Source organism: Podarcis melisellensis (genome assembly GCF_964234715.1).
Source record: "Podarcis melisellensis genome assembly, chromosome: Z".
NCBI lineage: Eukaryota > Metazoa > Chordata > Lepidosauria > Squamata > Lacertidae > Podarcis > Podarcis melisellensis.
In genome coordinates, this window is record NC_138547.1 from 48,093,488 (window position 1) to 48,111,013 (window position 17,526).

Sequence of the window (17,526 nt, forward strand, 5' to 3'; positions counted from 1 at the left end):
GACTTGCCACGCAATAGTGATGCAAGAATAAACCTCCTAAGATTGGGTACATTCATATGACAATTTATTCTGTTTGCACATTTCCCCAACAGTTGACTTCAGTCAGCATTATAATTCAGATTTCACATGACATAAAAGCCACTTCCAGAAATATACTGGAAGGCAGCATTCACATGAGAGTTTATTCCCTTTCCATGACATTTCCCAAATGGTTAAGTTCCACATGTTTGAGCTTTCACATGACATAAGTCACTTCTAGAACAAAGTGGGATATAGTGCAAATTTAGCACTCATTTTCTGCCACTGGAAGAAAAGCAGCAGGAGAGCAGCAGGTCATGTGGTTCTTAGATTCTTGGTCCACGATCCCTGATTGTGGTGCAGAACTAGGTTGGGCCTCTTTCCTTACTCGTTTACTCGCTTTCTTCAGGTGAATGCCAAAGACCTGGACTCCAAGTATGCGCACATTCAAGTGACTTACCTGAAGCCCTACTTTGATGAGAAAGAGCTCTCAGAGAGGAAGACAGATTTTGAAAGGAACCACAACATCAACCGATTTGTGTTCGAGACACCATATACTTTGTCTGGGAAAAAACATGGGAGTGTGGAAGAGCAGTGCAAGAGGCGGACGATCCTTACCAGTGAGATTCGTCTTCTAAGATGTTGGGAAAGGGTACAGGCAGCAGGGGGAGAGGGCCATGCTATGTATGTCAACAAAACGTGTTTTGATGGTGATTTATGCAGTCAGCTGCTTTTAATTCCCCATCATGAGAAGGAATGTGGGATCAAAAGATAACACCCATCTGAGTTTGCTTTTCCCCCTCCTCCTTCTTAATCCATTTTCCTTTCATGCCATGTGTTTATAGATCACAAGCATGAGGGCAGGGACTGCCTTACCAGAGCATTTGTGAGTTGCCCTGGGAGCCTGGGGTTTTTTTTGTTGGTTTTTTTTTGCACAAGAGCAGGAAAAAAAATGTTTTAGATAGATAAAAGAGGTTTTGAAAATAGTCTAATTAATTAGAACCTTGTGGGGCCATTCATGCAAGGAGTGTTTATCTAAAGTTAATGTCACAAGTTTGGGTATGTGGCTCTACCCACACAGGACTCCTTGTGCACATGCCACCATTTTTGTTTACTCTCCCCTTCTAGCATCCAACTCCTTCCCCTATGTCAAAAAGAGGATTCCCGTCAGTCACGAGCACCAAGTCAATCTGAAGCCGATCGATGTGGCAACTGATGAAATCAAGGCAAAGACGGCTGAGCTGCAGCAGTTGTGTACTTCAGCAGATGCTGACATGATCCAACTGCAGCTGAAGCTTCAAGGCTCCGTTTCAGTGCAGGTTGGTGGCTGGGCACACTATAAATCACCCCCCCCCCACACACACACACCATCATCATCAATTTATTCATCACCTTCAAACAACTATCACATCAGGGGTTGCTTTGCCACATGACTGTTGCAAGTCATTCTGAATTGCTTTTTGCTGGGGGAGGGGGGAGTGACTGATAAATTTAATAATAAAATAGTTAAACACACACATAAAAGAAACCCCAGCAAATTCATTTAAAATGAGACTGAAACCCTCATGCCTTGATAGAAACAGTGTGCTGGCTAGAGGCCAGTTTGCTTTTTCAGAAACCGTCAACTGACATCAGTTCCCAGCAACCTCGAGCTCATTGGATGGAAGGTTTTTGAATTGCAATTGTTTTTAGAATGTTTTTAACTGTGATGGCATTTACAGGTTTTTAAAATTGCAATTGCTTTAAGAATCTCTTGATCTGTTTCAGAATGCTTTTGCTTTTCCGTTTGTTTCAGCTTAGGTATCTGTTTGCAGCCCTGGGCCTTCTGTGCCAGTTGTAGAAGCGGAGAAGGTTGATACTGTGGGAGGCAATCCTTTGGGTATTTGGGTGCTAGGCTGCTTAGGGCTTTGTACTAACGTAGTGGATTGATCCCAGTAGCTCACTGGCAGCCAGTGCCGTGCTCTCAAGATTCATGACACGTGGTCCTCTCTCCAGCCTAGCTGCCACATTCTGCACTAGCTGCAGCCTCTGGACTTTCCTTAGTGCACTATGTTCCCACAACAAACAGGCCTTTCCTGCTGTGATGCCAAAGAGGTGCACCTGTCACTGACAGCTTGTTGCGGCCAGACAAAGAGCACCTTGTCTGCCCAGGCATTTTAGACTTTAAGATTATTTATATTTTTCTAGTTTGCTGCTCCATTGTTTTCAGTTTTAATTTGTTTTGTCTGCTTTCTCATTATAATCATTTATCATTATCATCATCATCATTATTGCATATTTATTTATACCCCGCCTTTTTCCCTGACAGGGACCCAAGGCAGCTTACAGATAAAATAAGAACAGCTAAAAACATATTGGGGAAGGGAATCATTAAAAAACAATTAAACATTAATAGAATTAAAACCATATAAAAAGATCTATTAAAAGATCTATATATAAAAATAAAAGAGCTATTAAAAACATACAGATAATTGCAATAAAAACAGCATGGCACTAACCCTTTTATTAAAACCAGACAGTTCCCAAAAGCCAGCGGAAGGACAACAAGGAGGGAGCCAGTCTAACTTCTCTAGGGAGGACTTTCCAAAGTCTGGGAGCGGCCACCGAGAAGACCCTCTCCCGCGTTCTTACCAAAGGGTCCCTTTTTACTGTTTTTAAATTACAGTTATCATGGTGCGAATTAAGCATTATTCACACCTTTGTATGTCGCCCTGGACTCTAGCGACAAAGAGTGGTTAACAAACATTTTAAATAAATAAATGGCGCTTCCCTTGTTTTCCTGGGTTCTTCTTTCCCACTATTGCAATTTTCTTTCTAAACTGCATGAGACAACAACCAGTTTTCCTGGCAAATGTTGCTCAATAAGGTGCTGTGTACCATAATGGCACCACATAAATAATGGTTTTCCTGGTAATAGACAAGGCACCCAGCCTTGGGGCTGTGAGCATTTATGCACTGTTTGTGTTTGACTACCGTTAGTGGCTTGGAAACATGGACATTTAACTTAAGAGGTACAAAAGGAGTGAAGCTGTTATGTATGTTCTTTAGGAATGGTAAAGATGGACACTGCAATGGGAGTGACAGAAATACTGAGCAACAAGATTCCACTAGCACAACAGTTGTGTAATTTTAAAACTCAATCGTCCACTAGCTCAAGAGCCCTTGCACTAGCAGACAATGTTGGATCCCACCCAGCCTCAATAAAAATGGGCCTCTATCCAGTGTATAAAATTTATTTAGTCCAAGTGTCGCTTATTATTGTAAACAGCCTGGCAGAAAAGATAGGTTCTCAGTTGATTCTATGTTGATTCCAACCAAAGCTTCAAGGGGAGGGTCCCTTCCTCCACTATGAGTCTATGACTCCAAGCCATACCTGAACAGTGGAATTCCAAGGCTCAGCTGGCTAGACCTGACAATCTTGTGTTCCACATCTTTGTTGTTGGCATCCGTCTGTCTCAAGAGACAATGGAGGGCACCTCCAGGGGTGAAGTCAAACCACTGTATTAGCAACACCAAAGTGACCTCCCCAGGATGCAAGCCTGTGCAGTGCATGTGAAGGTCCTAGTCTGCCCAGATGGCAAGACCCCTCCCTCTCAGCCTCACTGATATGGTCCAAAGGGAAGCAGAGCAATACGTTTGGCACCAGCTTGGCTGCAGGAGTTGCTGGAAGGAGGTGTGCAAGGCGCCCTCCAACCCTCTTAGGGACTTCATTCTGGGTTTGTGTAGGGTTCAGGTCTTAGCTATTTATTCTCCTGAAGATATCCTGCAGGGCAATAGAGGTTTAGGATCAGAGTTTTCCTTCTCCTAGATGGGATACTTCCCTGTCTTCACATGCATGGGAAGTTCCTAATTCACTGGGGGTTTGAGACCCCTTGCTACCCTCACCTGGTTTAGCCAGCCAGTCAAAGCCATTTCCCAGGGTGTGGCCGCTGACTCATGCTGACAGCTTCTATGAGCCACAGGTGAGAGCTGAGTGCAGGGTGGGGACCAAAGCTGGGCAAATTTCCCAAGGAGTATGACATGTCCTCCACCAGAGGTACTACCCCATCCCTTAATACCCCATACACCCCACAAAAAATCTTCGTACCTTGTAGATTTTGCATTTATTATACAGCACTCACCTCTTATTTTCATCTGTCAAACTGGTCTGGTTTTCATCACTTGATTTAAGAGAGGGGCTGACAATAAGCGGGTGTCCATGCCTCAGAGCAAGAGGGTTAGGCTCTGTGATCTCTTTACTCCCATCCAGACTTGAGTCTCTGTAGTTTGGAATTCTTGCATTTCTTGTCTTCCTCTGCTGGGGGTGCCTTCACACAAGTGCGTGTTCCCAAATTACTTTTTGATGATGCCAGTTCATGTATTCAGCTGCTAGCTGGGATGCATTGTTTTCCATTCCACCCTGGATTTGTCATATGCAGCCCTTTTTCCGTTCCACTGCAATTCATTTTCCACCCAAAACTACAATCTTGCCGTCTGCTGCAGGGAAATTGTGTACTCTACCCCGTTCATTTGAATGCAAAGGAGAAGCAAGGCAAAGAACATTGGTAATATAATCAATTGCATATCATTTCCGAGCTAAAAGCAACAACAGCAGTGAATACTAATCATATTCACTGGATTAATTTCTGTCCCAGACATGCAACATATGAGCAAACATTGGCAATTTCTGCTCCCTTTTCTGCCTTCCAACATCCCTGGGGGCCAGGCACCAATGGCTGGTTGATACAGGCACAGCCCCCAGGAATCATCAAGGTCAACCCCCTGCAGTGCAAGAATCTCAACCAAAGTATCCATGACAGGTGGCCATCCAACCTCTGCTCCAAGGAAGGAGAGTCCACAAGGAAGTCTGTTCCACTGCCAAGCAGCTCTTATTGTTAGAAAGTTCTTTCTGATGTTTAACCAGAATCTCCTTTCTTGTAACTTGAAGCCATTGGTTCAAGTCCCACTTTCTGGAGCAGGAGAAAAGCTTCCTCCATCTTGCATAGGGCAGCCCTTGAGATCACTGAAGATGGCTCTCATATCTCCTCTTAGTCTTCTCTTTTCCAGGCTAAATAGACCCAGCTCCCTCAATCGTTCTCCATAAGTCTTGGTTTCCTGACCCTTGATCATCATTGTCGCCCTCCTCTGCACACATTCCAGCTTGTCAATATCCTTCTTAAATTGTGGTGCACAGAACTGGACATAATAGCATCCAGGGATGATGTTCCCTTCTGTGGGTGAATAACCTGTTGCAGATCTAGTAGAATGGATAGAACTTCCATGTTACCTTGCATTGCCTTACAGTAAGTACAAATGCTTTTCTGGGTGGAATCAGTTTCCACATTCAGTGCCCAGGTACCAAGGATATATGCATGAGTGATTGTACTTGGCATATGTGAATCAGAACAAGAGGCCATGAAAGTTTGGGAATCAATTTGTGAAGCATTCCATGCTTTTAACATGCATGGGGTGGAGGGCATTTCTCTCATACCCTCCCACAATCATCACTGGAATTCTTAAGTATTCTGATTGACAGATGGAGGAGGATAGATAAAAGACAGTACTTGTTTCCACAATGTGTAATAATTTATGGAAAGCAGTGTTACAAGATGTGTTGATGACCTCTCTTAGATTACTTTAAAAGGGGAAGTAGACAAATATGGAGGAAGAGGAGGGGGGCTTTATTTATTAGTGATGATGGCAAAATGGAACCTCTGAATAACAATGACAGAAGGAGGAAATGGCTGTTGCTAGCCACTGTGGGAGGAAGGAAGGCTGGACCAGAAGAACTTTTCGACGCAGAAGGGGTCCTCCTAGAATCTTCTCTGCTTTTTCTCTGAAATTTCTGATTTTTGTCTGAAATCTGTAGGAATTTAATTCTGTGTTTTAACTTTTCTTAGGTCAATGCTGGCCCACTAGCCTATGCACGGGCTTTCCTAGATGACAAGCACTCCAGCAAATATCCCAGCAAGAAGGTGAACGAACTGAAAGAAATGTTCAGGTAGTTATGTTTTATTTTAATCTATTATGTTTATTTCTCATCTGCGATGGGACCCAAGGCGTAGGAGGGATCTCAAGCACACTCCCATCCAAGCACTGTCCAGACCCACATAGTTGGAGTGAGGTGACTGTCCCCTGTGCCTTCAAATGCTACTTTGGGTGCCCACCTAACAGACTTTCTATGAAACTGCAGGGGACAGAGTCCTTCCCACTACGCTGCGGGGAAGTGGGCATAATCCCAACATGCCAAGGGCTTTCTGTACTCTGCACACACAAAACAGAACCAAATCAAATGCAGGAACATGTACTTGTCTCTTCTATTTTTTTTTGTGGAGAAGGGTGTAGAGGAAAGTGGTGTTCCAAATCCCCCCCCCCCCTCGGAACATCCCCTTAACCTCCTGGGCTTCCTAGGATCCGAGGCTAATCTTTACACATTATGGAATGTGTAATTAGTTTTGTAAAATATAACAACAATGCAAAGATTCTCAGGATGTGGAATTTGTCCAAATGTCAGCACCATTGAGACACATTGACCTGCATATCAATGCATATTTCACTGCTTATTTGTCAACCTGGTGCCCTCCATATGTTTTGGAGTATAATCTCCATTAGCCCCAGCCAATGCATCTATAGTAAAAACAACAACAACATCATCCAGAGCGCACCAGGTTTGGAGAGGCTGACTTTGAACAGTATTACAGGCTACAATATAAGAGGCTAGATCTGGGGTCAGCAAACATTTTCATCAGGGGGGTTGGTCCACTGTCCCTCAGACCTTGTGGGGGGCTGGACTATATTTTGAAAAATATAAATACCTTGCAAGCCAGTCCCACAGCTGCCTCTGGACCTGGAGGAGGAACACACTCTGCACACGCTCAGGAGCGCATCTCAGCACTGCCCGCTCACCAGCATTGCTGACGAGAAGCAGCCAATCCATCTGCCCATCCCTGCAGAGCTCCCAGGCGGCGTGCACCACACACTGTGGCCCGTTGTCCAAGGCCAGGTTGGCAGGCAGGCCGAGCACAACTCACCCTCCAGCTGCCCCAGTGCAGCTGCCGAGTGCGCCACCAGCAGCAGCGACAAGCCAGGTGCCAGGCGCGACAAGCTCCAGCTGAAGCCCCGCGACGCACCTCTCACAATGCCGCCCGCCTGCCGGCCTCTCTGTCCTTGCACAGTCAGCGAGGCTTCGGATTGCCAATCGGAAGCCTTGCCAGCGTTGCCGCCTGCCCAGAGGCATCTGCAGCTTCGGATTGACTGCAGGAGCTTCCTACAGCCAATCCCAAGCCGTGCCATCATCACGGAAGTCAGTCCCCAGGTGGTGAGGCGTCTGTGGCTTCTTTTCACGGAAATGCTGCACTGCGCCGCTTTAGCTCAGTCCGGGCACTGACTGAGTGGGCGGCAGGGTCCGCGGGCCAGATTTACGAGCCTGGTGGGCCTCATCCAGCCCAGTGGCCTTACTTTGCCGACCCCTGGGCTAGATTTACATAATTGACTCCAAGGCAGTTTTCCTGAGAGCTGTGGGGAAGCAGTCTTTCTCCCTGAATTAAAAGTGGTGAGACATTTCAGTCACACAACTCAGAATTATTATCATTATAATTTAATAATAACAATAGTTACATTTGTAAGTCGCTCTAAATGAAAGAAAAAGTCTCAAAGCCACCTAACAAAATAAAATACAATAAATAGTAGCAATTTAAAAACAGAAAAAATTAAGCAGTGGACAATACAAAATACATAAAATGCTCATCCAAAACCATATTAAGAGCTGATTACTGATTTTAACTTTTTACATGGTTTTTATTGTGTGGTTTTATATTATATTTGTGGCAAACCACTTTTTTATATAAATAGCAATATATAAATATTTTTATAAAATAATTATTTTTATAAAATAATAAGGGCAAATCCTACCCACTTAAAGACTGGCAACAATGGTGCCAGGTTTATCATGTATGCTATTTTATTTTAGCATTAGAATTGCTTGAAGAATATGACCCATATTCCTTTGCCTAGACAAAGATACAGTACTAGAAAAGGTTGTTAGCTGCCAGAATCCAGCTCTTCATCAGTCACCTGTGCACTAGGCCGTCTCAGTATCGCAAGTGCCAAAGTCAATGCACACGCCTATTTGTTTTGCAGCTTCACTGCCTACATGAGTCAGCCGGGGTCCCATAAATTCTGTTTTCTCTCAACAGGAAGTTTATTCAGGCCTGTGGAATTGCCCTTGAGCTCAACGAGCGCCTAATCAAGGAGGACCAGGCAGAATACCATGAAGAGCTGAAGTCCAACTTCAGGGACATGGTGAAAGAGCTTTCAGACATCATCCATGAACAGGTAGAGAGTCCAGGCGGGCTGCTCTGAAAGTAAATGTACACAGAGCCTCTCCCAGCCAAGGCATCAAGATATGTGGCTATTGATTTTCATTATTATGATGATTATTACGCTGATGATTAACAAGAATCCTTATACTTATCCTATCAGTCTCCTTGGCACCTTGGCAACATTAACAAGTCCCTGTTCCACAAAATTAATATATGAAATATACAGTTGGGAAACAACAGAGGGAGAAAAAGAGGAGCGAGAATGTGAGCAAATGCCATTTACACAAGTTTATTAAGCGTGGTTAAAGCTGTAATCTAGGGAAAGGGTCAAAGGTTCCTTGGATTGTCATTGTGTAGCAAAAGTCAATACCAGGTTTGAGCAGGTCCTGGGCACCCCAATCTCTGTTGCTGCCCCTCCTTATGTCAGTGGGCCCTGGTCAGTGGGCAGGAGTCCAGCCGATGGCTCTAGCCATCATTTTAAATTACTGTACCATAATCCCCTAGAATGTTGATGCCACATCAGCGTTGTGGGAAACAAAATGACAGCTTGATCCAGATACCTGGCACTGCTCATAGTGCAGGACCAGGCCTTTGAAAAGAAAAGAAACCACGGGAGAGTCCTAAGCCATGGACCCTGGCAAAGTGTGATGTTCCTGACAGCTGGCCGGTGCTGATGCCAGCACTGAGCAGCTGTAATGCCAACACTCGGCCGATTTTTTAATGGGGTGTGCTTGTGTAAATTGGATATCCTTTCAGGATTAGAGCAGCACAGCAATCATCATCACCCTCCATACTCTGCAATGTGGTAATCTAGAATCTGCTGTTAGAATAAAACAGTACACACAAACAGTGACTGAAGGTTAAGATGATGCCCTGTTGAGGCAGTTGTTAGGGCTGGGCTGAAATGTCTCCCCCTGACTTTGGCCTCTCCAGTTTCACTCCCCACATTCACAGGAGGCATTATGCTGCGGGGATGAAATATGGGGGTCTGGGAACAGCACCTCATCATCATGTAGCGCCTTTATTGGGGGGGGGGGTTACAGACATCACCAGCCAAGTGAAATGCAAAATGAGAATGAGAAAAAGGTATGCTCAGAGGGTGATTTTAAGACAACTGCGCACATAGTGTACCTCCTTGCTGAATTTTGGCTCAACCTTGGATCTGACATGCTTGGTTCCTCTGCTGTTTGAAAGCTGAGAGTTCTTCAGAGAAAGCAAACCATGATAGGAATAACAGCAAAACAAAATGAAAAATGGGCAGCCACATTCAATAAATAGCTGGAGGCTGGACAGGAGTGCAGAACTGGGGCACATGTTTGGCATGTGAACACCAGCCACTGTCAGTTTGGGGCTCTGGCCTTTCTTCTGGCCTGCTTGACTGACAGCCAGCTTTCACTTTCTCCCCTTCCCCCTCCCCTGAAATCCCTGAGGAGGGCCTGCCTGCCTGCCTGCCTGCCTGCCTGGGAATCTATAACCCTGCCCTTCTGTACATAGCCTCCTGGGCACATTATAAACAAAATTAAAACAATGCAAATTGGCTTCTCAGTACTGAAAGTGTTTAGAAGTTGAACATATCCCCAGAGACATACTGGGATAACGCACCCACAATTCCCTCCCAGTTTTCTGCTGTTTTATTTGCATGTGGATGATGGAGCGGCTTCTGCATTCTGTTAATATTCAAATAGGGAAAACAAACTTCTAAGAAAGATCTCTCAAGTAATGGGGTCATTAGGAGTCAGTTTGGAACAGGCTGTTATTTTTGATGCACTCCAGATTGTTATTCAAAAAAGCTTCCCATAGTTTGCCTGTCTTGGGTGTTTGGTGGGTGGGGAAAACTGCAGATGATCTGATGCAGCCTATCCTAGTAGTTACATACTTAAAGAGGATGCTCAAGAAGGTTTAAAGATTTTGAACACTAAGGAACAACATTAGAGAAACTGAAAAAGCTAACTGCATTTGGGCAAATAGCCAATTGCAGTTTTAAGTCTTTAAAATGTGATGGGTGCTGTACAGGGCATATAGAATCATAGAATCATAGAGTTGGAAGAGACCACAAGGGCCATCGAGTCCAACCCCCTGCCAAGCAGGAAACACCATCAAAGCACTCCTGACATATGGTTGTCAAGCCTCTGCTTGAAGACCTCCAAAGAAGGAGACTCCACCACACTCCTTGGCAGCAAATTCCACTGTCGAACAGCTCTTACTGTCAGGAAGTTCTTCCTAATGTTTAGGTGGAATCTTCTTTCTTGTAGTTTGGATCCATTGCTCCGTGTCCGCTTCTCTGGAGCAGCAGAAAACAACCTTTCTCCCTCCTCTATGTGACATCCTTTTATATATTTGAACATGGCTATCATATCACCCCTTAACCTCCTCTTCTCCAGGCTAAACATGCCCAGCTCCCTTAGCCGTTCCTCATAAGGCATCGTTTCCAGGCCTTTGACCATTTTGGTTGCCCTCCTCTGGACACGTTCCAGTTTGTCAGTGTCCTTCTTGAACTGTGCTGCCCAGAACTGGACACAGTACTCCAGGTGAGGTCTGACCAGAGCAGAATACAGTGGCACTATTACTTCCCTTGATCTAGATGCTATACTCCTATTGATGCAGCCCAGAATTGCATTGGCCTTTTCAGCTGCCGCGTCACACTGTTGGCTCATGTCAAGTTTGTGGTCAACCAAGACTCCTAGATCCTTTTCACATGTAGTGCTCTCAAGCCAGGTGTCACCCATCTTGTATTTGTGCCTCTCATTTTTTTTGCCCAAGTGCAATACTTTACATTTCTCCCTCTTAAAATTCATCTTGTTTGTTTTGGTCCAGTTCTCTAATCGGTCAAGGTCGTTTTGAAGTGTGATCCTGTCCTCTGGGGTGTTAGCCACCCCTCCCAGTTTGGTGTCATCTGCAAATTTTATCAGGATGCCCTTGAGTCCATCATCCAAGTAGTTGATAAAGATGTTGAATAAGACCGGGCCCAAGACAAATCCCTGTGGCACCCCACTAGTCACTCTTCTCCAGGATGAAGAGGAACCATTGATGACCCCCCTTTGGGTTTGGTCAGTCAGCCAGTTACAAATCCACTGAGTGGTAGCATAGTCAAGACCGCATTTTACCAGCTTCTTTACAAGAATATCATGGGGCACCTTATCAAATGCTGAAATCAAGGTAGGCTACATCCACTGCGTTCCCTTCATCTACAACGGTTGTAATTCTGTCAAAAAACGAGATCAGGTTAGTCTGACATATCCCCTGTACAGATCCAACGCAAGATCCCAAACGAACTTTAAAAAAGCAAGTATATTTCTATTCCTCCTCCTGGAGTTGAAAAGTTTGGAAATCGTGTGAGCAGTGTCTGCTTCAAGCTCCAAACCAAAAGTGCTGGATTTTCTTGGTTCCAGCATTCACAGACTGTGTAACATTCAGCATGGAAGATCACCTACCCTCCTAGAGTTGATGGGGAGTTGGTGTCCCTCCAGATATTGTAGGGTTCATGAGAGTTGAAAGACCCACCATCTCTGAAGGCCACAGTCTTCTCATTTATACCCTATAAGCCTCTCTCGTTCTGTTCCCCTAATACAAATCATCCACTCAGGTATTTCCCAAAGCCCACTCAGGTCTTACTTTGACCTGAGTCAAACCCCAAATCCTGCAAAGCCCAGATTTGAGCATCTGTTGTCATTTAGGAGAACTCTTGAACCACACTTGCAAAACAGGAAGTGGGGCTGCACATTCTTGGAGCAGGCTGTGACTGCAAGACAGGGTTATAGAAAAAGCCACACAAGGACTTACCAGAAATAAAGGTTTAAAAAATTGGGCTTTAAAAATTCAGTCAGTTGGGTGGCTGTTACTTACCTCAAAGTTTCTTAAAACTATACTTGGTTTTAAAAATTATTAGTAGGGTGGGGAAAACCCCTCAAGAGGTCACCTACTGGCAAAAACACAATGACTAGGTCTGGGGTACAAGTCTTGCACCATTTTGGACAGGTTCCTTGATTTGGCAATCAAGCCCAGCAGATGGGTGACCACACTGTGTCTCAACTTGAAAGATGTGGCATTCTGAAGAAAAGCAGGGAGTCCACCATTTGCCCCATTTGCCCTCACACCACTGCTGGTGTGGTGTGGGGCCGGTTGCTCTTTTACTGCTCTGAACTTTGGACTGGTGTTCTTTTGTACAACACGTCTCAGCATATCTGGAACGTTGTCACCAGAAGCCAGCAGGAGTGCGGCAGATAGAGCAGCTTTTCCCAACCTGGTGTCCTCCTGATGCTTTAGACTACAATGCCCATCTGCCCCAGCCAGCATGGCCCACAGTCAGGGATTATGATGATCAGGGTTGCAGTTCAAAGCATTTGAAAGGCACCAGGATGGAGAGAGATGGGTGAGCATGTTGGACTAGGACGAGGGAGACCCAGGGTCAGATCTCTTATTTGGCCACAAAGCTCACAGGGTGAGCTTGGGCCAGTCATAATCTTCCAGCCCAGCCCACCATGCAGGGTTGCTGTGAGGCCAAAACTGGGCAGAGGGGGAGCCATGTACTTTGCTCTGTCCTTTGAGGAAAGATGAGGGAGAACCATAAAGAAATGATAAATATCACAACAACAGCAGCACTGGTAGCATCTCCAGTGGAAATATAACTCTACCAGAAGGTCTAGCTTCCTTAATCTCTGGTTGCACTGCTTCTGTACTATGTAAAGAAATGCCAGACTGTTCTTTTCCTCAACTACAGCAAATCTTGACATGAACCAGAGCACTAAAGAATCTTTCTGGTATTTTTGATTAATGGAAGTGTGTTGAACAGGAAAGTTAATGGCTCACAATATTAACACCCAGGTAACTTAAAGAGTAAGCTCCACTTATCCCAGTTGACCTGTTTATTAAGCATTTGTCCTGATTTGTTTGAAGGGAGATCAGACAACGTTGATTATTTATTGTGCATTCATTCTGTGTTTGCAGAGAAGTTAGATGACATTTATGTCCAGTGCACTTCCCCTGCTTCCCACTTTCCTTATTGCAGAAAGTCTGCAAGACCTCTCAATGTACTATAACTGTGTGATTAGAATTTGCCATGTATTATTCATTTCCACCTGAAAACAGAAAATAGCTGGATATGCCCCACTTTAAAAAAGGTATCCCAGTTTTTAATTAGTTAATTCAAGATGTGAATAATTTGTTACACCCATTACAGAGGGGGAAGATAATTTACATCAAAAACGATATATTTTATTTGCCTTTTCTTCTCTTCCATCAGGTTGTTAATATTAGAAGGTTCCTTCTAACTTCTGTTCTTCATGTATCTGTTATTCTAAAAGACCAAAATTTCACTTCTCTTCCTCTGCTAGTTGTAAGGGTTAGTAGGGACACACAGTGCTTGCCCTACAGGGGGGCAGAGAGACCTCCTTAAATGACTTTTTTTTTTGGAGGCCAATAGTTAGCAAAAATTGGCCAGGAGGAGGTCGGCTCCTTCTACCTCCCCTACACCATCTTGAACACTAGTAAGACAGGAGGTGCTTGGTTAAGACTGGGTGGGGAACATGTGGTCTTTCAGATAAAACTCCAAGCTCCCATCAGTCCACATGGCTAATGGTCAGAAATGGTGGGAGTTTTATTTCAGCAACATCTGGAGGACCACAGATTATGCGCCTCTGGGGCTATGAACTATCTTATACATAGCTACTCCTGACAGACAGAAAAGGAATTAGTGACTTTGTAGACCCAAGTAGACATTTTCTGTTTCCATGCCATTCCTACCTGTGGCTATGCCCATGCATGGATGCCAAACTCAGCAGTCTGACAGGGGAATATTTCAGGGGGCTGAGTGTGGGTGTCAGTACTGGGTTTGTGTTTGCTTTGATCTGCCCTGCAGACCTCTATGCTTTTAACCAGGAGTCCAAGTACCACACTTGGATAAGGCATTCCAAAATGGCTCCCAGAGATTATCTAGCCTGCCATGAATCTTTGAAACAGGTGCGATAGAAACTTGTGAAGAATAAAGGCACTGAGCATAATCCAGTTTGGTGGCGGGGTGTCTTCCTACACAGAACCTCATTGGAAACAATGCAAGCAGAAAGTTCTTGGTTCAGCCTCCGGTGTCTCCTGCTGAAACAGGAAGAGACTCCTGTCTGAAACCCTGGAGAGCCACTTGCATGCAATGCAGACACTTCTGAGCTAATGAATCAATGGTCTGACTCAGTAGAAGGGAATTCCTTTGTTACTAAATAAAAGAAAGTGGTTTTTACCACTTCCAGAGCAATCTCTTGGTTCTGAAATGCTCCACTGACCCTTTAGGTGTGACCCTGTACAATTCTAAGGTAGAATTCAGCAAGAACCCAAACCTAATTATTAGGAAACTCCTTCTAATTTTGAGAACTAGAAGTGGAACAAGCTATTTAGAGCACTTATGGGATTTTCTTTGTTGGAAGCTTTCAGGACAATTAATAATGTATTAATCTTACAAGTATTTGATTAGATGATCTTCTGCACCCCTTTTAGCTCTGGGGTTATTTTGAGAGCATAGTAGACATCATTGCTAAATAACTTCTCTTTCCTATTCTCTTTTGTTTTCTTTTAATGCTGCCTTTGCAATAACAGCTTTGAAGACCAGGTTGGGTAACACCATTCTACATTTCCTTTTGTGTTGTTGAAATAATTTTTGTTGCTGTTAGGAACAGATAAGGTTTTTGCTTAATTTGCTAACTCAGCTTTGGGGTTTTTTTAGATGTACCAAGAAGATACCATTCAGTCCTCATGGATGCACAACACCTTACATGTGTTCTGTGCAATAAGTGGAACTTCAGGCAATGGCTATGGCTCACTTAGATCTACGTTCGACGTTTAAAAAGAAACTTGGGAGTGACTCTTGACATTCTACAGATCTTTCTCAGGAATACTTGGGACTGTTGCCTGAAAGATGTTAACCTCCAGACACGTGAACAAAATGGTCTCAATATTTTTCTTTGTTTAAGCAGAATCAACTGGCTTTCAAACAGGGTACTTGCTTAATTCAGAGACTGTGAAAGTGCCTCTATGATATGCTTTCCTCCTTGTATCTTTTGTTGTTGTTGCATTCTTAAAATCTATGGAATACACCAAAAGGCATTTATCAAATCACCTTGTGCTGAAAAGAATGAACTTGAATACGGTATCATGTAAAGTTGTACAATGGAATATAATAAAATGTGAAACTGCTTTGTAAATAAGGTGGTTGTGTGAACATGTCTTTTGTGCTCAATATAAAAAGCAGAAGCCAGAAAGAATGCCCTGCAGCCTCTATGCCAAAATACAGGTATTTTACAGAGAGAGGAGAGTGCAAGGTTGGGGAACCTTTTTCAGCCTGAGGGTCACATCCCCTTCTGGGCACCCATTTGGGAGCCCGGAGAGCCCCGTGGTTTTCCACGGATCTGAGGGCAATGAAACAATCGTTGAGACGGCTAGAGCGCCGGTGGCGGATAACTCATTCCGAATCTGACCGGACACAGGTTAGAGCTCAACGTCGAGCCTACCAAGTGGCGATAGCGACGGCGAAGAAGAATTTCTTCACCGCCTCTATTGCATCTGCAGAAAACAGCTGCAGGAGACTTTTTCAGGTGGTTCACAATTTAGCGGAACCACCTGTAACATCGGGGCCCAGTACGGGCCACATGTTCTCCTGCAATGATTTTGCAAAGTTTTTTGCAGATAAAATCGCTCAGATTCGGGAAGAAGTAGACTCCACCGTGGGAGCAGGGCTGGGGCAGGAGAGTGCTAGAGTTCTGTCTAGTCAAGTTGAGTGGGATCAATTCCAATCTGTTACCTCCGAGGATGTGGACAGGCTGCTTGGACGAGTGAAACCAACCACCTGTCTCCTGGATCCTTGCCCATCCTGGCTTATAAAAGCTAGCCGGGAAGGACTGGGCGATGGGCTTCGTGGGGTGGTGAATGCTTCCCTCCGTGAGGGAGCCTTCCCAGACCCGCTGAAAGAGGCGGTTATTAAACCGCTTCTTAAAAAACCATCTTTAGATGCGGCCACAATGGCCAACTATCGCCCAGTCTCAAATCTTCCATTCTTGGGCAAGGTGATTGAGCGAGTGGTTGCTGAACAACTCCAGGCACACCTGGAAGAAGCGGACCATTTGGATCCCTTCCAGTCAGGATTCAGGCCTCATCATGGGACTGAAACTGCCTTGGTCGCACTGGTTGATGATCTCCGGCGGGCTACGGACAAAGGTGAGAGCTGTTTCCTAGTTCTGCTGGATCTCTCAGCGGCGTTTGATACCATCGACCATAACATCCTTCTGGACCGTCTTGAGGGGCTGGGAGCTGGGGGCACTGTCCTACAGTGGTTCCGCTCCTTCCTCCTGGGCCGTGTTCAGAAAGTGGTGGTGGGGGATGAGTGTTCAGACCCCTGGGCTCTCACTTGTGGGGTGCCTCAGGGTTCTGTCCTCTCCCCCATGCTTTTCAACATCTACATGCAGCCACTGGGAGAGATCATCAGGAGGTTTGGGCTGGGTGTTCATCAGTATGCAGATGATACCCAGCTCTACCTCTCTTTTAAATCAGAACCAGTGAGGGCAGTGAAGGTCCTGTGTGAGTGTCTGGAGGCGGTTGGAGGATGGATGGCGGCTAACAGATTGAGGTTGAATCCTGACAAGACAGAAGTACTGTTTTTGGGGGACAGGAGGCGGGCAGGTGTGGAGGATTCCCTGGTCCTGAATGGGGTAACTGTGCCCCTGAAGGACCAGGTGCGCAGCCTGGGAGTCATTTTGGACTCACAGCTGTCCATGGAGGCACAGGTCAAATCTGTGTCCAGGGCAGCTGTTTACCAGCTCCATCTGGTACGTAGGCTGAGACCCTATCTGCCTGCGGACTGTCTTGCCAGAGTGGTGCATGCTCTGGTTATCTCCCGCTTGGACTACTGCAATGCACTCTACGTGGGGCTACCTTTGAAGGTGACTCGGAAACTACAACTAATCCAGAATGCGGCCGCTAGACTGGTGACTGGGAGCGGCCGCCGAGACCATATAACACCGGTCTTGAAAGACCTACATTGGCTCCCAGTATGTTTCTGAGCACAATTCAAAGTGTTGGTGCTGACCTTTAAAGCCCTAAACGGCCTCGGTGCAGTATACCTGAAGGAGCGTCTCCACCCCCATCATTCTGCCCGGACGCTGAGGTCCAGCGCCGAGGGCCTTCTGGCGGTTCCCTCATTGCGAGAAGCAAAGCTACAGGGAACCAGGCAGAG

General features: G+C 45.2%; 1 protein-coding gene across 3 annotated transcripts in view; it reads left to right on the plus strand.

Moving 5' to 3' along the window:
* The window catches only part of DOCK11 (dedicator of cytokinesis 11), a 163,680-nt gene extending 148,175 nt beyond the window's left edge, over positions 1–15,505 (plus strand). The window contains exons 49-54 of one of the 3 annotated variants that reach the window (XM_081896891.1): positions 428–638; positions 1,147–1,337; positions 5,898–5,998; positions 8,193–8,331; positions 14,898–14,910; positions 15,025–15,131. In XM_081896891.1, the coding sequence (XP_081753017.1) occupies positions 428–638; positions 1,147–1,337; positions 5,898–5,998; positions 8,193–8,331; positions 14,898–14,903 (648 nt within the window). In that variant the 3' untranslated portion in view covers positions 14,904–14,910; positions 15,025–15,131. Of the gene's footprint in view, positions 1–427; positions 639–1,146; positions 1,338–5,897; positions 5,999–8,192; positions 8,332–14,897; positions 14,916–15,024 lie in introns of all 3 variants that reach the window. The other 2 variants (XM_081896892.1, XM_081896890.1) reach the window with 2 other exon arrangements.
* Positions 15,506–17,526: the final 2,021 nt, after the last annotated feature.